General features: G+C 41.4%; 1 protein-coding gene across 7 annotated transcripts in view; it reads left to right on the plus strand.

Annotated features, from left to right (window-relative positions):
• ppargc1a (peroxisome proliferator-activated receptor gamma, coactivator 1 alpha) overlaps window positions 1-21,791 on the plus strand; it is a 316,689-nt gene that overhangs the window by 263,273 nt on the left and 31,625 nt on the right. For 3 of the 7 annotated variants that reach the window (XM_030722815.1, XM_030722818.1, XM_030722819.1), the window contains exons 1-2: window positions 17,600-17,678; window positions 20,310-20,489. In XM_030722815.1, coding sequence (XP_030578675.1) covers window positions 17,631-17,678; window positions 20,310-20,489 — 228 coding nt within the window. In that variant the 5' untranslated portion in view covers window positions 17,600-17,630. Of the gene's footprint in view, window positions 1-17,599; window positions 17,679-17,935; window positions 18,128-20,309; window positions 20,490-21,791 lie in introns of those variants that run through there. The other 4 variants (XM_030722814.1, XM_030722816.1, XM_030722817.1 and 1 more) reach the window with 2 other exon arrangements.

A 21,791-nucleotide genomic window follows, 5' to 3' on the forward strand; every position in this document is an offset into this window, starting at 1 on the left:
AAATAAACAGAAACGCTCCAAGTAAGAACACTCATTTACCCACATGGCACAAGAGTAGTAATCTCATTCATTTCTTATAATAAATTACACCTATACATTCAGATAGGTTCACATTAACATTATCTAGGCTAGTTTTGTTCACATCGAGGAAGTGTGTATGGATGTTTTCCCTTAACAACACATGACTTATCCACAGACTTGGCATCTCCAATGATCAAAGTAACTAAAAATATAACCTCTATGGTAAGAAATATGTGCAAGCACCAAGGCTTGTTCCAGCAATATGGTGGGCATGCCTGTATGAAGTTGTGAGGGACATTAATTTAATATAAAAAAGTAAACCAAGCCTGAATAACAGAATGCTGTCCCTTTAACATATCGATGTAGCGAGGAATGATACGTATCCCATCTCTTAGAAGGGCTTTAGTTTCAAGTTTCATCCCTTCAGGAAACTGAACTGTCTGTTTGTATACAGTACAGGACCAACAGCTGCATAATAAGAGCTAAAATCAAATAAAGTGACAGGTGATGTTAAAACCACAGAAGATGTTGACCTGTCAGTTAAAAGGAAGTAAGAGCCCGAATGAGCACATTAGCTGAGTGTGTTTATAACATCGGCCACTTACTGTACTATCGTGGTCCCACATTTGATGGCCCACATTTCTACTCAGGAAAGAAAGGGAACTAACTAATCATTTTTGAATTAGTGCATGGCAGCAGCAAGAGTAGTCATTAAAATCACACTGCTATTAGTCATTAGACAGTACGCAGACATCACAGTTTTACTGTTAAACATAATCCCGCCCAAGTTTCATTATCCATGGGAAGTATTTATTATGAAACAGTTCTGCAGTGTGCTCTTATCAGTGACTGCAATTTAGTGAATTCATGTTATTGACTCACTAATATTATTCAAGGTCATGATCCGCCATAAATAAAATCCATAAAAGGGAGCCTTGTAAACAACAGTGGACTAAGCTGACTTCTTATCTTGCACTTGGCAGCACACTAGTTCTCGTACGTATAGAAAATGATTTATCTTCCATACCATGTGGCCAACTCCTGATGTGAAATCACATTTTAGCATGGATGTGGTTATATTCTCAGACTGTTTACTCCACATGCCTCTGGGGCAGAGAGTAAATTGAGGGTAATTATTATTGGGGTATGGAAATGTGGACAGCCTTACATACCCGAGCCTGCCTTACTTACAAGATACCTCACGAGAGCACAAAGTGAGTAACTCACACTCGTCCACATGGGAGTTGCTCTTGCATTGACCGAACTCTATGGAGGGTTTAAGTTGTTTCACTGCAGTGCTACTTTGTGGACTGTAGCTTTTCATTAAGAATATGGCCTTTATTATTTTATTTATTTATTTATATATTTTTATTTTTATTTAGTATAGTCCTTGGGGTTACAGATCTTGTACAGCACTTTGGTCAACGTCGTTGTTTTAAATGTGCTTTATAAATAAACTTGACTTGACTTGACTTGACTTATATATTTATATGACTAAGGTTGTCACTTGAGTCATGGGATGTGCTTGAACATCCTAACCCTAACAACAACGCTTTGCCAATACTTATCCCCAATCCTCCAAGTGCTGTTTTAGTGTCAGCATTCTTCTAGTAAGAGATTTATTTATTTGTCTTTTTCAAAGTTATTGTTAAAATAATTATTTCCTGTTTTATTTAAAAAATTACTCACCTTATTGCTGTAAGTTTTCCTTCCTTTTCTGTTTATTTTATCTGCCAAATTTCTTCCACACTGGCATCCAATCAACTATTTTCTCAACCAGATAATATACCTACATCTCTATGCTACTGTTTGTCCATTGTTTTCCAAACGTTTCTTTGAATCTCTTGTGTCTGATGGCTGTCCATTTTTGAAATGCTGCTCTATGAGTTTTCCATTGCTGGAGTTTCAGATGATTCCTTAGATGAAGCCGTTCTACACATGCAATTGGATCTTATAAATTTCATAAAGGATGTGTTTTTTTCTAAGATGGCCACAGTTGTTGCACAACTGCAAGCCACTTTACAACCCACTTCCTTTTATGCTGCATCTGGCTTAATCGATATTGAAAGTGTTGTCAGTGATTTCCCCCCCCCCTCCCCAGTCTCCAGCTTTCCATGTGTGCATATGAAAGGGCAAGGAGTTCCCAGAGCAGAGCCATGCCACAGAATATAAATGACTCAACTCTTGTTTCAAATTTTTACAACACTAAAGAAAACAGCCTCTTAAAAAAAGCGAGAAAAGGTAGAGAAAACAATTGGGGAATATGTCACATAGGTTTGACAGTCTTAGGCGCTCGAGTTGAAGGCATCTGGACTTCTTTTTCAGGTTCTTGAAGATGTTTCACCTCTCATCCGAAAGGCTTCTTCAGTTCTGCATAGCTCACATAGGTTGGATACTTCTTATGCATACATTTGTGGGAAAAATTTAGTCATTTGAATATTTGTTTTTTCAAATACAGCTTAAATGGTTCTTATATTATGGGTGTTTTTTTTTCCCCAGTGCCTGTAAAGTTCAACTGTATACTTTCTGATGTGGACACATGACCAACTATACCTCAGTGTTTTGTCACTGACGCCTGGCATGTTTTCAAAATTCAGCAAGAGCTAAAGACCTAAAATATTTTAGTCTTTTGTGAATGTGCTCTATAGACAGTGGTACAAACCCAAGAACATTTCTATGTTTGTGCTCGCTTCAGATGTGGGAAGAAGGAAAAACAAAAAAAGTTGTTGCTATGGGATGGGGCAATGTGAGCTATTCTGTCCCTCCCTTTGCGCAAAGTCTTAAAGTCTGCACATGTGATGTCTCCACGTTGTAACCTACTCGGGTTACAGTTGAAAGCATGCTTTGCATCTTAGCACTTCTCCTCGAAGCTATAAGAAGTTCAAACCAGAGTCGTAATGATGTCATGACAGGTGCTATTGTCGAATGGCCCTCTGCCTTACACAACATACACTGTATGTTGCTCGCAAAATGCAACACAAACCCCTAAATAAGCCACATCTTTTGTTTCTGGGGCGATGTGTGTTTAATTGCCTCTACATTCGTATTATCATAGCGGTAGGTGCTCTCTCTTATTAATATTGTGTCTATCATGATAGCCTTATACCTCATTTTCTATTCTATATTAGGATGACTGATGTCTTGAAATAAGAATTGAAACCACAGAGATGATTATCTTCAACACCGTAGCTAGAACATTAACAGATTTTCTTTCCATTATCAGCCAGGAGCAAGATTAAATCATGTCATCTTCTAGTTCCATATCTGTCTTTGTGCTGTGGGCAGCATCCTAGCTGTTCTCACGTCGAGCTTTGGCTGCTAGAGGAATTTTTCCACATTTCTGGCCTATTACGCTCGGCTGGGCCTTGATGAAGCCAAAATTACCTGCTTTAATTGCTGTGTTTTATAGACTGTACATGAGGCTACCCTCGCTAAATACAGCCTGCTTAAATTAATGGGAGCGTTCAGCGTTAGTGCATTTTTAATGAGGAACGGAGGCTGCCAAGATAGTTTTCTATATGATGAGGCACACTTTCCCCTTCGTTTGTGACACTGGCACGATGCGTTGTGGCGCCCCAGCACACACCAGCTGGTATCCAGTGTGAAGCCAGGAGTAAGCTGGTGCGCCTGGTAAGGTACATCCCACCCAGCAGTGACAGGCAAACAAACAAGGCTCTCTCTTTGGTACCCCCACCCACCCCCCCCCACCCCAAGCCAAGCCGTGCAGCATAAAACTTTCTATCTGCGATGTAAATACCCACATTCACAGACACCCTCCCACACAAATATACATACATGCACTTGGATGATTTGGTATTTTTCCATGTTCACACACAAGAATGGACCTGCAAACACACACACACACACACACACACACACACACACACACACACACACACACACACACACACACACACACACACACACATACAGAGCTTATCAAAGAAAAACAAGAGTTTACAGCGTTATATGTTATGGGATACAGGGTGTGACCCTGATTTACATTTGTATGTGGAGTGCAATGGAGTACGGAGAGTAGCAGAGAAGCAGAGAAGATAACCCCAAAACATTAACTCTAAATTTATGCTAGGATCCTATTCCCTCTCACTGAATTAATGCTTTAATCTCTTCCTCTTTGTTGCATGTGTACTTGGGCTCAGTGTGTGTTTGTGTGTTGGGAGGTTGGGGGTGGAGGATTATATTTCTCAGCAGCCACTGTTTTAGTAGTTCTGTTGGAATGAAAGAATTTACCACAGAAGTCCGGCGCCTGAGAAATTGCACCTTTTCCCATTTCAGTCTTTCCTCTATTCAAAGTCACACCAATAGTCCCCATCAGTTCTGCTGTCTTTGCATTTCCCCTCCACAAAGAAATAGCTAGTGTTCTTTAATGGGAGATTACCTTCAAATGCAAGCTTAAAAGATTATGCGCTTTCATATATGTCTTTGAGGTCCATTATTCGATGTCATTTCTTGAACATTCAGTGCTCTCCCTCACTTTCCCATCTCTCCTTTTTCTATTTGTTCTGTGTATCTTTAATTCGCTGCTTTATCTATTCAGATAATAGTCACCTGCTCCTAATGTGCAGCAAGACTTTCTTTTTTTTTTTTTCCCCTCCCACTGGAAAATCTATGTCACATCTGTGACTTAACGTACTGCATCTTTGATCCCTTGGCTCACTCTGCATGCAGTACCACCAACATGTCCACTGACAGACCTTATCCATAATTTATTCCATTCTAAAATGAAAAATCAGACGTATGCCGGGGAATATTCATTTTTCCCATCACCGTCCTGCCACCTGAGTCATCGCTTTATGAATTATTTTGACGATTGGTAATGATGTCCTGTGTTGGTAGGCCATTACAGGAGAGGAACTTAATTCGCCCATTGTTAATTAATTGCTTCATTCTTGGTGGGAGTAATAAAAATGCTATTAAGTAAAATACCTCTATCATTAACCTAACTTTGTTAATATGGGTATCAGTGGGGCTCAATAAACAAAAGCTGTAGAGCCTACTGCTGCAAAGGGGTAATTAAAAATGCACTGTCATTAATTATACTGGATGGAAGATTTTCCAATGAGTTGGAGTCTAGTTAACTATTCACGAAGATCTCCATCAGGCACTCAGCAGAAGCACTGACTTTTTTATCAGTCCTGGGCTTCCTGCTGTTTTTCTGTAGCGCATGAATCGATACAGTACTGTGCAAAAGTCTTGAGCATCTCGCTCTTCTTTATATTTTGCTTCCAAGGAGCCAGACGTTCTTGTCATTTTTTTAAAGTAGTCTTGAGCAACAGTTCCAGGCTTTCTGAAGGTCTTTCAATGTTTTTCTTTGGACATTGGCTGCTTTTTCACTCATTTTCAGCCCAGTGCTTTCACTGATAATTTTCAGAGGAATGCTTTTTGTTTGTTAAGCTACTTAACACTGACCTATGAATCAGTCAAGCATAACAAGGCACCTAAACTCACGAGATGAACCAGTGTTGAGTCTGCACATAAGAGATCACATTTCAAATTGTATCTTTAGGCACTTTGTTACTAGGCAGCTGTCCTGAAAATACCTTATTTGTTCACATTGTTTTTAGTTTAATCCTTAAAAACTTCCAAAGATGACACAGTTTGACAGATAATTGCTAAAGTGCTGTTAGCCAAAATCTTGGCATATCTTAGCATGGTGTGCAATGTTTCCTTAAAAAATTTGAGGAAAGTGGAAAATGGAGGACAGATGAGTTCCTATCTTAAAGAAATAGGGGGAAAAAATAGCAAAGACCAGACACGGGACGTTAAGGAAAGGAAACAGGGAGTAAAGGCTGAGGAATGCCAAATTACACAAGAACTGGACTGAAATACAGTACAATCCAAATTTGAAAGTTTTGTTTCAAATTGTTGCCAATATGTATGGAGGAAGTCAAGAGAGAGGTAGAGGCTCTGTCATGGTTTGGGGCTGCATTTCAGCTAGTGGTGTTGAAGAGCTTGTCAAAATTGATGGAATTATGAATGCAGAAAAGTACCGTCAGATTTTGATCCAGCCATGCAGAACCATCTGGAAAGTATCTGATTGGTGACTGCTTCATTTTTCACCACTATCAGTCAGGGATTGGCCTCCCCAGAACATGGACCTCAACATTATTGAAGCAGTGTGGGATCATCTTGACAGGAAATAGAACAAAACATCCAAAGAAGAGCTTTGAATGTCCTTCAAGAAGCCTGGAGAACCATTCCTGAAGACTACTTAAAGAAATTAGAAGAAAGCTGCCTCAGAGAGTTCAGGCTGTTTTGAAGAATAAAGGTGGTCATACCAAATACTGACAAGTTTGTTAGAATTGTACAAACTCTGTTTATAGCTTTATTTGCTGTATTTGAATGTATATTTTGCAGCAGTTTATTTTAATAAACTGCTGCAGCTATTTCCCATTTTCCAAGCAAAATATAAACAAATGAGGGGTGGCTCAAGTCTTTTCCACAATACTGTACATACAAAATCAACTATATCCCAGATGAGATACTTTCAGCAGTTTGAAGCTGATTTTATACTGAGATTTCATGTGCTCACCTTTGTAATGATTCTCCACCCACTGGCCAATTATTAATAACTTTTGGTGTGGCCAGCAGATATCTCAGCCAAGACTTCATGTTCTATGTGTGCCTGAGTCATTGTTTACAGAGAATTTTAAGAAGGGCTTTTGAGATTGTATTCAACAGGGACTGTGTAAAAAAGTCTGCTCAGGTATAATTTACCATTACTTCTTGGACTTTAAATGTTAAAAAAAAAATGCAAGACATAAAACTTGAGGTGGCAAAAATCTTTTGCTTATAGAGTCTCTACCTATTCATATGAAGACATCCTGTTTATAGGGATTAATAATTACATAACCCACAGTCTGATAGATCTTAAATGTACAGCTGTACAAGGTCGTGCTTATTGTGTCATAATGCTCCATAAGACACCGCTTGTTTGAAGGTTCAAAGAGATGAAAGACGGGAATTATGCAGACTGCCATAAAATGTGTTTGGTCAAGAGACCATAAAGTAATTCTGAGGTTAAATATCTGCTACGTCATCAACAGACATTTTTGCACTTTAGATAAAATCTTTTAATAGGTGCAACATCTTTTGGAATTAGTGGAAGCTTCTTGTAGTCGGATACATTTCCTAGGAATACAAGAATGCAACAACAGAGATAATTGGAAATTTTGTTGTAGAGCTTGACTGGTTCGCAGTTAATACAACGTTGACTCAACATCAATAAATTCCACAGGTAACATTAGGAGTTGTGCTTCTGGGAAGTAAAATCACAGTTTTAGTAAAGGCGCACTAAGGAAGTAAGTCTTATTGCACTCAAAGCAAATGATTTTTCCTCAGTTCTCTGCAAACATACCAGAAAGAGTAGACTGAATTGCCGGAGGAACTCCTGCATTGCATCAGTAAATTGAGATGTGGGCACCATTGTCGGTGAAGATTTTAGCTTAAGAGTTTTTTTTTTCCTCCGTTTGTTAGTTCCTGAGACAGCTCTGACAGCATGACTTCACTTGCACCAGGAACAGGCCTCGAGATTAACATCGAGATTAACTTTGCCATCTTAATGCATCTCCAAGCTCATTGTTTTGTTTCTCTTCACTATCTCCCCATCCCCATCCCCTTTTCTTTTTTTTTTTTCCTTTTTCATCCCTGTCTCCATCTTGTCACATTTCTGAAAAACTGGCAGCAAAGGCGTGAAATTGATGTGATGAAAAACAACTGGGATATCTCTATGAGCCATTTGCTTTGCTGTTATGGCCACCCTCTCTCTCCCCTCAGCGTGGCTCTAGGCTTTCTGTTGCGATTGAGGGCATACTGCAAATTAGCCAGCAGCTATCTGAGGTTACCAGCCAAATGCATGGCTGACCTCGCTCCCTGCCAAGCATAACCCTCCTACCAGCTTTATGCCCAAACTTTGTTTCACTGATGCTGGGCTTTCTTTGGCCTCTTTGCCGTGTTTAAAATCGAGTTACAAACACACGTGAGTCGTAATATTTATTTACTCTGACGCACCTTTAATAATCCCGGAGCAATTGAATTTATAGAGATGATGCAGTGAAAGTTTAGAATACCTAATGTTACTTATGTTAATATAATTCAAAATTGCATTTGCACTGACAAATGACTGCAGATACTCCAAGTAAGAATAGGATAATAATAAATAGGGATGAGTCTTTGCTGTGTTTCATGGAGCTTAGAGTATTATCCTAAAGCCTGCTGGAGAGTTCCTTTCTTTTTCTTTTTTTTCTTTTTTTTTATTTCTGGCATCTCTTACAACCAGTAAAACATAAGTTGTATGAACAAATTACAAAAAAAAAAAACAAAAAACAATCTCTTCCCTCAGTTATGTTCATCCCAACACCCCCCTCATGAGCCATGAAATCGGGCTCTGACTTATCCTAGAGCCTCACGTTTACAAGCAGAGATAAGGGCAGTTCAGACCTATTGTTGCAGCCGGCATGACCCTAAACATAAAAGGGCATCTTGGCCATCTACCATTGTGTGCAGCTACAGTATATATTGAGCTACATAAACCCATCCTTTTGTGCGAAGTGAAAAGAGAGGGGCCTCTTAATTAAGCCGGCGAGAATGTAAGTGACTTCCTACGTGCATAAATGAATTCTCAAGGAAGTAACTGTGTCATCCTGGATGTGGATAAATGAATAAGTTGCTGAATGCAAGTGGCAGTAAGTGGGTTAGCATGTAAATAAATGAATAAGTTAGCAAATTAGAGTTTAAGTGTGTTAGCATGTAAATAAATGAATAAGCAAGTGAATTACAATGCGAGCGAGCTTGCAGGCTGAATAAAGATGTTAAGGAAGCGAGTGTCAGCAGTGCAAAGGAAGTTATCGCTCTTCAAAAAGCCTTTGAGGACACAGTTGTTCAAGCACCGCTTGTTGCGGGGCGGCACAATGACTACATCTGGCCCGCGCATGTCATATTTTCTCATGTACAGATGACATGCCAATTACTCCTTAATTACACGCGTCATCTGGACCAAAGTGCCCAATGCCAGTGCTGATTAATCCTGTTTATTGTGGCGCTGATGACAGTCCCGGTGGACACAGAGCACCACAAAGCACACAACAAGGGATTATGAAAGGGACAGGGAGAGAATGCTGCAGGGACCGGGAACCCGGGACAAGGGTTGACTGACTGAGTGACTGCCTGACACTTGCCCACGCAGTAGATTTCAACCGCTGATGATCAGATATCCTGAAATAAAGTGATGAAAATCGCTGTTATTTTCAGACAGTGGAAATGGCTTAGGGCATAATGACGTTTGAATGGAAAGAAACTGAGGAAAGCTTTGGTTGCCAAAAACACTGAGGTTGCTTACTCACAAGGAAAAGCCAGCATCATTGCTCAGCCCAGGCTGCAATGTGCTTACACACGCGTTCATGCTGATGGACGGCTGCCAAGTCATTTGAATATCATGTCCAGTTAAAATCACGATTTTACACACATCAAAACCAATTACTTTCTGTCGTCTTCAAATCCGCATCTCATTATCTCTTAGTTGTTGTTGCTAACGAGAGATAGGGAGAGGGAGCATTTGCAACTCAATTTTGTTTCCAAACTGTGATAGTCACGAGGGGCCAACGAGGTCATGCTGGTGGTGGAAGGGACTGTGTGTGTGTGTGTTTGTGTGTGATAATCTGTAAATGAATATGTAGCACATGTGAGGCAGATACTCATTCTAAGCAGGACAATCTCAGACTGTGACTGGAATATGCAGGGGATGGGACTGTAGTAACCACCAGATTTAACCCTGAGATACTGGATGTGGACGGACTGGCACTGGGAATCAAGCGGGGGCTCGTGAGGTGGTTTATCTTTTAGATGAGGGATGGAACAGCTTCGGAGCATGGAGAGACGATCGCTGGCCTCCCATCGTTCTGACCCTTTGTTAAGGTCGAAAATTCCTGTCCCCAATCACGCCTTCCTGTACTTAGCTTCCATCTTCCTTCCCTTCCTTCCATATCTGCCTCTAATTCATGCCCGTCTTTGTCCAATGCTTTCTATCACTCACAGCAGCTCCCTCTTGCTTTTGTTACTCCCTGTCACACTCTCTTTCAGCGTTAGCTCCATCTCCATCCATCTGCTCCTTTTGTCTCTTTGCTCTTTTTCACTAGGATGCCTTGGCAAAAATGGGTATTGACTGTGCCTTCTCTTTCCTCTCATCCCTGCTCTGCTATTTTTTTTTTTTTTATTATTATTATTATTATTTTTTATTTTTTTACTGTCACTGTGTACTCCAGTAGTACATGCTCCTTTTAGGAGGTGATGTGAAGACTAGTGGAAATGCACCCTGTAAGGGGAAAAAAGGTGATGATACAATCAGTTTTATTGTGCTGTAAGGATTTTTTTCAGGCTTGTGGTTATGCACCCCTTATGCAGGCTGTATGAAAGAATTGCAATTCACATGCATTTTTTCCCTCTCTCTCATTCCGCTTTTCCTTCTCTTTTCATTGCTCAAAATAATTAGGCTGCAGTCTGGACTCAGGGGTGTAACGTTTCTGCTCACGTTTCTATGATACAAGAGTTGGGGGGGGGGGCTGGTTATGCTGTTCCGGAAATTTCTACCTCTGTGCCACTAAACACCCCCCCCCCCCCCCACCACCACCACCACCACCCCCTTTCCCCTGATGCTGTTTTAACGTGGAGTTCCACAAGGTGCAGTGCACTTTAGCTGACCTAATTCTTCCTTGGCTCTCTTCCAGTGTTAAGAGTACATAAGGACTGCGCTGTCAAGGCATTGAGCCCTGCCTCTCTATTATTTTAGAAATCAAGCAACATCTGTTGTGCTGTGGGCCCCCCTCATGAATCACAGGAGATTTTTTTTTTTTTTTTTTGCAGTTTGCAGAAAAATGCACCTAAATTTGCCTGTAGCCAGTGATGAGATCTCATTAATGCATTTTCACATTCCGAAGTTCAGTTTGATTTCCTTCTGCTGCTTGTTTTTAACAAAATTTGTGGGGGGGGGGGGAAATCATTAGGTATTTAAACATGCACTTCATATACAGGTCACAATTTAGACATGATCCAACAAGCAAAAACACTGATATTTCAGGGTTTTTTTATTATCTCTTTAAAACCTAGATTACTGTTCTGCACAGATCTGCTTTTCCAGGCCACAGCTTTTGACTCACTAGCTTAAACTTTGCATTAAACTTCAAAAACTGCCTTAGTGGATAAACAGCATGACAAGCACTATTTTTATATGCCCTTTCAGTAGAAAAATATTTGACTGTGAAACAAGTGCATCTCATTTCCTCTAGTTACATTTTTGGGCATGTGGCATCTGGATTTTACAGCAATATCAAAGTTCGGGTTTGATGCATTTTAAGTACGGGGAGTGAGCAAGCCTTATGCGTGTGTGTTTGCAACCTAAACCCTCATGGTCCATAAATTTTAATATTCCTTGTGAGTGGTATACCCAAGCAAAACACAAAGTGCCTTACAAGTCCCTACACAGAGCGCTAGTTTAGCAGCGTTCTCCACCAAGATGCATTTCACACCAGGCCTGCGCTTACAGTTACCCTCTCTCTCTCTCTCTCTCTCTGCCGCCACTTTTCACATGCATCTTGCATGACTCGCTGGTGATTTTAAACAAGTCCAATAACGGCCCCACGACACACAGCTTCGACAGGAGTCTACAACTCACTTTACCATGTGACCGTGATATTATTCGAGCGTAGTGGCGGGGGAGTGGGGGAAGGTGGAACGGCCGCTGCTTATTCTCCAGCTCTTCCAAAACAGAGCTGGAGTACAGAAGGGGAGGGTGGTCCTGCGTTGCGCCCCAGGCTCCTTTTTGTGTTTACCAGTCCCTGCATGGGACTGATGCTATTTTCAATTCCAAGTCTCAGCCATGTCTAACTGGCCCTAGCCTCTTCATGCCATTTGCCTTAATAATGTGGGCTGGACTCTCTGTGGGGAAAGTAGCTGCCATCCTGAGAGTGGCTAAATGACACAGTGGAGTTCATTGATGGAAAGGATTACATGCTTGCACGCAGGGCGGCAAGGCAACGGGTTCTCTGAAGGGCACTACAAAGGGAGGCGATGTAAAATCGTCACAGGGGGAGAAGGCACTAGCTTACTGTATGTCAAAGGGGTGCGCGCTGGCATAATTTGTAGCGACACACTGTTTATCTCACTTATAATGCATGATTTGGTAACCTATGGAGCCCGAGCAGATGTGGGGACATGCACTGTGGTACTGAAAAGTAAAAGACAAAAATATTTTTTTAAAAGTTACATATTTAAAAATATACACCATTTGTGTTTTGTCATTTTAGTTGAGTAAAGCCTACTTTTAGAGCAGTCCAGCACGTTCATTCGACACCATATCCAAACCTCATGCATGCACCGTATATCCATTACATTTCCTGTAGCCAGTTCTGTATGGCGTTACATCCTATGTTATTGTAGAGCATTTGACTGCTGTGAAATGTGACCGCTTCCTCCTCTGTCCCCTAATAAGGAGAAAACAATATGACTTATCCAGTGGAAAAACGACCCCATGCACCAAAGATCCCAAAGCACATCCACTGAAAAGCCGCCTGTACGAAGCATAAGCTGTCTTATTATAGTCCTGAATGACACATGAATAGATGTAGCGCTCCGCTTTACCTCTGCCCTCAATTAATTCATATGAATCCAGCCACCATGTATTAAAATGGCCAGATGCTAGGATGGATTCAGTTGGGAGCAATGACATGCAACAAAGTGATATGAATCACCCCCCACCCCCACCCCCCAATGCTGTGCAGCAGCACACTCTCAGCGGGCCAGTGACACAATTCAGGGATAAAGCAAAACAAGACACAGCCACTTAAAGTATAAATGCTCTGTCACAACTGACACGGATTTAAGAAGAATGTGTTCAGAGTCAACATGTAATCTTAATTTCTCATACAAAACCTGTCAATGCAAATTCTGTTCTTCAGTAGAAATGTTAATATCTGATTCCATCTTCGACCAGAAACGCAAATACGTGGCTCTGTTCCACAAATCAGGCTGTGTTGAATATTCAAACAAAGATAATTATCTGTGGATTAGACCCATTTTGGCTTTGATGACTTCACTTGTCAACTGACTTTTCATTGAATTGCTCTAATCCTTTGTAAAAAACCCTGTACTTTGTCTGCCTTTGAAAGCAGGTATGTTTCTCATTTAATTGTTATCATATTGCTTGAATTTGGAGTTTGGAGCAGCAGTCACTTTTATTTATGTCTTTATGGTTCATTTTGGAGTAGTCTATGCTCCACAGTTTGCAATATTCAAACCGTTGGGGGGGGTAGACATGCTATGCATCAAATGGGTGCCAACAACTTTTCACACTCCATCTTGTAGATTCAGTCCTCTTGAGAGGCCGATATCTATAAGAGCAGCTAAATGCAAGGGCTGTGAGAAAGCATGACCCCGGGCCATTCTTGGGAGCAGAATGATTGAACATGCGGTGATGTTAGTCCAATAGCTTGCAGTGCTTTGGCCCGACTTTCTCCTCTGATGTGGGCTACTAAACATTACCTATTTCTCATTCTGCACAAGCCTGTGTCAGTCTCCCCATACTTAGCCATTCATTATCAGCTCCCTGCAACTGAAACAAAAGCTGTGGCATTTCAAAGATTACCTGTACTTCAGTAGGACTGTAGAACCCCGTTTTTTTTTCCCCCCCTTTTGAAATGATTCCTATATCTACAAAATCTCCACCAGTGCATACATAAACACCCAGCCCAGAGCAAGAAAGTGTTCGCAGAAAGAAAAAAAGGAAGAAAAAAAAAAGAATCAAAGGCCATTCAAGAAAGGAAATCATAGCACATCTATATTTAGCTTCTGTAGTCTTAATTGGCATGAAGAGTACAATCAGATAAGCCATTTCACTGTGACTCACATGCTGTTTCAGGAGAGGGAGAAATATCATTTACCAGCCTCTGTCTCCTACAGAGGGTTTTTTCCTTCTTTTTTTTTTTGGCAAACCTGTGTTCATAATGATGTTTCTACTCAAAGTCTCTCTCTGACCAGTAGCCCCCTGTAATTGTAGTAACCTACATTTGTTAGACATATACAAACTGTGTAGAGCTACTTCATCTCTTTTTTTTTTTTTTTTTTTTTTTGATCACAGAAGGACTTAAGTCCAGGTTGTTTAGTTTTTTGTCTCTGCTGCATTCACAAAGCCCCTTACCTTTGCTCTCCATGTCACTCCCATGTTGCCCCTATTTTGCTAACTGTGTAGTGCTGGTCCATCTGGGCTCTGTGAGGTCACTGCACATGCCACCTGCTCTGATCAGGTTTTGCCTTGGCTCCTGGTTGGCATCTCTGGGCGCGTGTGGAGAGGCAGATGTATAGATTTAGTGGTACGCATGCCCTCAGACACCCATAAATGTAGCTCACACGCTCACATGGTCTGTTGGGACGCACACTGAGCATACACCAGGCTTCCTCGAACATAATGGGTGCGATTTACAATTTACGTTTCCAGCTTTTTGTGCAATTTTATGTTTAATGAAATTCATTGTATGTGGAGCGCTAATTTAGGGAGGCAACTGCTCCTTGCATGAAGGTGGGCTTAATAGACTTATAACGAACACACATAAAAATGAATAGGGGTTGGAATGTCCCATGGAGTGAGTTTTTTATTACAGAAATGTATTGTCAGAATTTAACTTCTTTCCTGAGAATAATGTCCAAACAAGAAAATGCTCGTATTTTAACAAGTAACAATTTGTTTACAATCTAATACAACAGAGCAGATTTGTAATGGCATATTTCATTAAAATGCTAAGAAATTGTACATAAGAGATGATGAAAGGGAGACAATAACATTTAGCACACAGAGAATTACTCCTGCAGATTTTCTCTCAGTGCTCCAACAGAAAAATCACTGTTTGAACTGTCCACAAAGCTTTTGTTTCTATTTTACTGAGGTAGTGTTGCCTATACACCTCTTGTTTACACTGTATACGTGGTAAATATGCCACCTGTCCTTTTTTTTTTTTATTGCCTCTGAATGGACAAAGAATTACTTTCCAAAAAGCAGAATTACCTTCTTTGACATTCTACATTGCATGACAAACAAATAAAAAACAAATTGTTTTAGTTACAGTTGTGAAAGAGCAAACCTTTGTCCAAGAAAGCTGGGAGGCTGTGTAATATATATATATATATAAAAACAGCAATAAAGAAACAAAACAATGCAAGGATTTCAAATCATTTAATCCTTATATTTACAGAAAATAGTACTAAGAAAACTTTCCGATTCTTGAGAGAAACCACTTCCACCTCTGCCTGTCCTGGTGGAAGATCTCACAACTAATTTGGTTAATTGGGAACCGGTCAGTAATATGATTAGGTATACTGAGGCTTTAAGAAGTAAAGAAGAGGAGGAGTTTATCACTCTGCACAACCAAAACGTGCAACAATTTCACAATATTTTCAGTAAATATGTCATTAAAACATTTACACATTATAATATCATTATATTCTCGTTATGCCATTACAGGATTTAGAGGGCAAGACCAGAATTTATTTATTTTTATTTTTTATATTTTTATTGCTGTGAGTTTTTGGGACCTCGGAACAGTGTATTTAAAATGGACAGAGTTCTGTTGTGGAAGTCGCTGCATGAACCCCAGAACCCTTCTGAAAATCATTGTCAGTGAACACAGTTCTTCGTTGCATGATAATCATGGACAGGTGTAACATGCACATCTGCAAAAGCACCATTCACGCTAGACAGTCTCTACAGCTCCGTGAATTCCAGCGTGGTACTGTGATAGGATGCCACCTGTGCAACAAGTCTAGTCATGAAATTACCTCACTACTAAATATTCCACAGTCAGCTGTTAGTGGTGTATAACAAAGTGGAAGTGATTGGGAAGGAGAGCAACTCAGCCATGAAGTGGTAGGCCATATAAAATCACAGAGCAGGGTCAGCAAATGCAGAGGCGCATAGTGTGCAGAGGTCACCAACTTTCTGCAGAGTCAATCACCAGAGACCTCCAAACTTCATGTGGCCTTCAGATTAGGTTATGGTGTGGGGTTGTTTTTCAGGAACTCTTAATGCTTCAGCGTACCAAAGGCTTTTGGACAATTTCATGCTCCCAACTTTGTGGGAACAGTTTGGGGATGGTCCCTTCCTGCTCCAACATGAGTGCGCACCAGTGCACAAAGCAGGTCCATAAAGACATGGATGAGCAAATTTGGTGTGGACTTGACTTGAACTTGAACTTGACTGGCCTGTACAGAGTCCTGACCTGATGAATTAGAGTGGAGACTGTGAGCCAGGCCTTCTTGTTCATCAATGTCTGACCTCACAAATGTGCTTCTGGAAGAATGGTCAAAAATTCCCATAAACACACTCCTAAACCTTGTGGACAGTCTTCCCAGAAGAGTTGAAGCTGTTATAGCTGCAAAGGATGGGCCAACATCATATTAAACTCTATAGATTAAGAATTCATGCTTTAACATGCTCATATGCATGTGAAAGCAAATGAGCAAATACTTTTGGCAATGTAGTGTATTACAGCAGCATGTCTGCAGTTAAAGAGTTGGCCTGCCTGCAGTTCAGAAAGAGAGCTGCAGGAATGGTGAGAGGATCTAAAACAGGAATGGCTCAGGCTGAGAAAAGTACTTGTCCTTTAAATGAACAATCATTTTATGCAACAGAAAATGCAATATGTTCTTTGCTTAGTGTGGAGAAAAAAAAAAACTTTAATTACAAAGCTGAAACTTAACATGACAAATTGCACTGGTGCTTAAACTCATTAAATCGGAGTTTACAGTGCTAGCGAGACATCATTTGACTTTTACTTTCTACATTATATGCATTATATCACCTTCAGATTTGCAGGGAATCAGGAATCAGTGCAGATTAATTCTAATGTGAATTTTTGAATTGTTGAAAATCTGGAAAATAAACGCAGAGTCCAGTGTCCATAACTAATATAGGAGGTCGACACAAAACACTGCTAAATGTTTACTACTATTATTTTTATTATTGTTATTATTGGGCCAATGATTAAAATCTACAGTAGGGATAACCAAGTTTACACTAATTTTGGTGAGCCATTTGCAACAAAACTGAGATCATGAGGCTGAGACCGAAGTCAAATCCAGATTTTTATTTATTAATTTACTTTTTTTAGTTAATCTTGAGTAAAGCAGGTAAATTGAATTAACTTAAATACTGGTCTTTTTAGTCTGTTTAAATCCCAGGAACGACCGTCATAACCTATTTTCAGAATATGGATAGATGGATTTTAATTTAGATATTTTTTTGCAGTGCACGGAAAGGATTTTACTATGTGCGCAGCCAGACCCCGCCTGCTCACCGCGCGTCACTGGCGAGTAGTGTGGACGCGGAGTCACTCCCCTGCCTACTTTTAATAGCTTTGTCATGTGATGGAAAGCAGTTGTAAGACAGGTGCCCTCGGTTCATTCTCGGCGAGGGGCAGCAGTTGCCTGTGTGAGAGCGAGTGGGAAGCGTGCGTGGATTTCTTTTTTACTTGATTTCTTTCCCTTTTTTTCTTTTTTTTTTCTTTTTTTTTTTTTTTAATTTATTTTTCGGACCGTCATTCAGTGGCTGGATGGCGTGGGACAGGTGTAACCAGGACTCGGTGTGGAGAGAATTAGAGGTGAGCGCATCAAATAAAATCCGGCTTCCTTCATCTTTCTAGCCCTCTGGACTTTTATTTTTCTCCTGGAACGATGGACAGCGCTGGCACAACGATCTCCACATAAGTCTACGCTCTCTCCTCCTCCTCCTCCTCCTCCTCCTTCCTCCTTTGCCGGTGCTGTTCGTGGCTTAGTGCGCGTCTGGACACGGTTGAGGATGCGAGGGATATACAACACGGGAATATATGACAAGTGGAGGGAATGTGCGGAATCTCCCTTTTCACCTCAGTTAAAGATGTAGTTGTTGTAATGCGTGCACGGGCTCGGGACCATTGCTCTCCACGTAGGATCCCTGTTTAGTCGGAGCAAGTGCTTGCAAGCTGGCGGATATCTTTCCAACCGCGGACTGTACGCGCTCCGGTGCCGAGAAGGTTTTCATGCCGAAATGACTGAAATGTCTCAAAGTCAGGTATTTCGCTGACGCATGAAATCCAAAGACGAAAATAATCCCTTTGATGTGCTGTGTAGGGATAGCGCAGGTTATTTTTCAAAGGCAAGTGCAAAGGTTGTCCACACTGAGGCACCGGTATCTGGGATTGCGCAGGAGCATCTTAATATTAACGGTACCGGCCACCGTCTGTGTGCCAACATTCCTGCCGGGCGAAAGCTGCCCTGGCTGGACAGCAACATCGCATCCAGCTAGAGTCGATCATTTTGTATTTGTGCGAGTTTATTTTTGCCTCCCGGTAATTTTAATCGCTTTATCCAAGTAATTACCTCAGTATCGCTCCTGTCGTTTTTTTTTTTTTTTAATTTTAATTTTTTTATTTTTTTATTTTAAATGTAGCTGACTTTACCTGGTTAAAGCGCATGCAGACAATAACGCACATCAAAAGGATACTTATTCGTCCCCCCTTTTCCTTAATTTTCCGAGTCCACCCAGCTTGTTATACATAGGTACTTGTCTGCGTTCATTATCTCAGTGATGCTTCAGAGTGGTTTTCACAGTAACTACATGACTGCGATCCGGCTGCACATTTGTGATTGTGTGGGCTGCGTGATCAGATTTAAGAAAGAAACCAGCTTTTATTTAATAAAAGTACGGATCTGTTTTGTCCCCCGACCGTATTCGGGATTGTTTGTCATTCGGACGCCCTCCTTTGCACTTTAATCCAGGTACGCTCCAGGAGAGTACCGTTTGGACTGCGATTTAGTTCCACTGTCAACCCTGCAAATGTGCGCGTATTATGAAAGCACCTTCTGCCGATCGATTCTGTAAAAAATGCATGCATGTATTAAAGCCCTGCTATTTAACTGTCAATCAGCACCGCACTCCTTCCTCTAATAATCTTCCTAGCAGGTGCTTTTATGTGCGGTGCGTGCGTAAATCACGCTGCGCGCTGTGGTGCACCCTGATTGTCTGTCTGGCGGCGCTATTTCATTAGTTCACTAAGAAATCCATAAGATAATTGAGCATAGGACGTCCATCCTCTGAATACCCTAACGGCTTTATTGCCATTTCTTCGTGCCGTGTCTTGTCTGACTGGATCATCTCAGGGGGAAGCCTAAGACGCGGTGAATCTGTCCTCTTCGCAGTTGCAACATAACGTATTTGTCTCATCACGGTCTTAAGTCATCGTGTATTCGTGTTGGTGCGTTTCCGAGGACAGATGAACTGTGACACCGGTGTCTGGGCGGTTTTTCCTTCTTGGCACAGCGTCCGTCTCTCAGCTTTGCCCTGAGCCGAACCCGACTGTCGCCCCTCCTCAGGCTCCGGGCCAAATACATCCCGGCTTCTTATATCGTTCTTAAGGCCAGCGTTGATACATAAACAGACGCGTTGTCATGGAGTGTGTAGCGGTATATACTACAATATAAAGCTGTTTTCTCAGGCTTGGATCACCATTTGCATAGTCAGAAATGTAAACATGCCTCCACTCAGGGGGATTTTTGCCTCTTAATGACCACTGACTCTGGCTCAAACTTTGCACTGCTTGGAAGGAGCAGACTTTTTGCTTGTTCAGCTGCTGGTTGTGGGGTTGCACGGAGAAAAACACACACACACAGCTGATGATTTGTGTGTGGCGGAAGCTGTAACAGCTACTGCATATAGTACACATTAGATAGATTACATAAAAGTGGCTGGTGAATAACAAAATGTCAACAGGCAGCATTTAGTAGCAGGGAGGCCAGTACCGGTGGTAGTGTAAACAGCGCATTGGAAGGCTGAACAGAAGCTAAGTGGAAACAGGTTGCTGGCTTGCACAATGTTTTGCGATATGAGCTGACCCTTCAGCCTGTCAAAAAGCAGTTCTATTACTAATTGATAGAGTAATAGCAAGAGAAGTAATGAATTATAGCTACTTAGTATGTGGCACGAAAGTGACAGATCAGCAGACATATCCAAAGGGAGGGGAAGAGGGAATTAGAACTTAAATCGTCATTAAGATGAGAAGCTTGGGCTTATAATACAAGTGTATGAATTCCCCTTGTCATGCCCAGATTACCAGTCCCCCATTCTTTTCCAGGATGGCTCAGATAATTCATTCTCAGATTTGCACACGAAAGATATGTCATTTCTGTCTAACCATCCTTGTTGGGTTTTGTTTTTTTTTTCTTCTTCTTCTTCTTCTTCTTCTTCTTTTCTCCAGTGTGCTGCTTTGGTTGGTGAAGACCAGCCCCTGTGCCCAGACTTACCTGAACTTGACCTCTCAGAGCTGGATGTCAGTGACTTAGATGCAGACAGTTTCCTGGGTGGCCTCAAATGGTACAGTGACCAGTCAGAGATCATTTCCACTCAGTATGGGAGTGAAGCATCCAATCTTTTTGAGGTAAGTAAATAACTGTCACAAATCTCAAACTATTAACTGCCTTCATTAATATATTTCTTATTCTAAGTGATTATTTATAAGGTGGCTAGCTGCTGCTTCTAAGCTGCTGTGGGACATTTTTGCATCCACAGAGATTTCATTATTTGCTCTCCAAGGGGTCAGCAGTGAGCTGGAATAAAAACGTGGCCATCAAACACAGCTCCCCCATCACATTCTTGAATGCAAGCCAAGCAAAATGTACAACTGTTGCTAGTTTACAGATATGCGTTTTACGTTGCTCTGAAGTTCAGACGTGGAGTCAATGTGAATGATAAGCCCAAAAGGACTTTTGTCCCCTTTTTTGGACCCTGGCCGTGACTGTAGACAGCCTTATCAAAACTCGGAGTGTTTATTTCAGTTCAGAGTCATTAATGCGGCACACATCTGAAACAACGCATCCATAGTAAATTTATTGACAGAGCTGCTGTATTGCAAAATGCTTCTCAAAGGTTGGAGTGTAAAACTTTAATCTTTGCCCCCCCTCCCCTCCCTTCCACCACTTTTGTCCTATTTTTTCTATTGGTCTGTCTTTCTTTTCTAACCCGGTGACAGACATCAGGGGGTGATGATCTGGCCGAGGCCATAAAGCCGTCAGTCTTGGGACTGAGTTCCAGTCCCCAGTTCAATATAAGCCTTTATCAGTGCCAGAGATAGACAAGAAAGACTGAGATTGGATGCTTTAGCCTCGCCTCAGGAGGAAAAACTCCATCTGAGCAGGCAGTGCATATGTGTACCTATGGCCCTGTCCTCTAGTCACACTCCCAGGGTCTCTGCTGTGTGTTTTGTGTGGCTGTGCATGTCCTGAGTGGTCTTGCAAGCAACAGTTGATAACAGACTGAATTCTTTCCATGTTTGACCTCCTCCAAACCACCACCACCTTTTTCAGAGTCTCTTTATATCACCACACATTCTACCCCCATGGACCACCCCTACACACACACACACACACACACACACACACACACACATACACACACACACACACACAAAAAGGGAGGGGTGCTGGGGTCTTAAGTACTAGCTGGTGTGACCGTGGCTCCTCTGTCGTCTGAGAGTGATATGGCTTGCAGCCACTGAGTGGCTCTGGGGATGGATAAAAATACCAATGAGAGTGTATGTATGTGCTGGTGTGTGTGTATGTGTGTCGTTTTAAAACACAATGGAACTTAGCACCCACTGAGGACCCTGATGAGGGAACTAGCTCTGAGCGAGAGGCTGTGACTGACTTCCACTGTGAGATTGAGCTCGTATTTGTGTGCCTAC

Source organism: Archocentrus centrarchus (assembly GCF_007364275.1).
Source record: "Archocentrus centrarchus isolate MPI-CPG fArcCen1 chromosome 18 unlocalized genomic scaffold, fArcCen1 scaffold_23_ctg1, whole genome shotgun sequence".
NCBI lineage: Eukaryota > Metazoa > Chordata > Actinopteri > Cichliformes > Cichlidae > Archocentrus > Archocentrus centrarchus.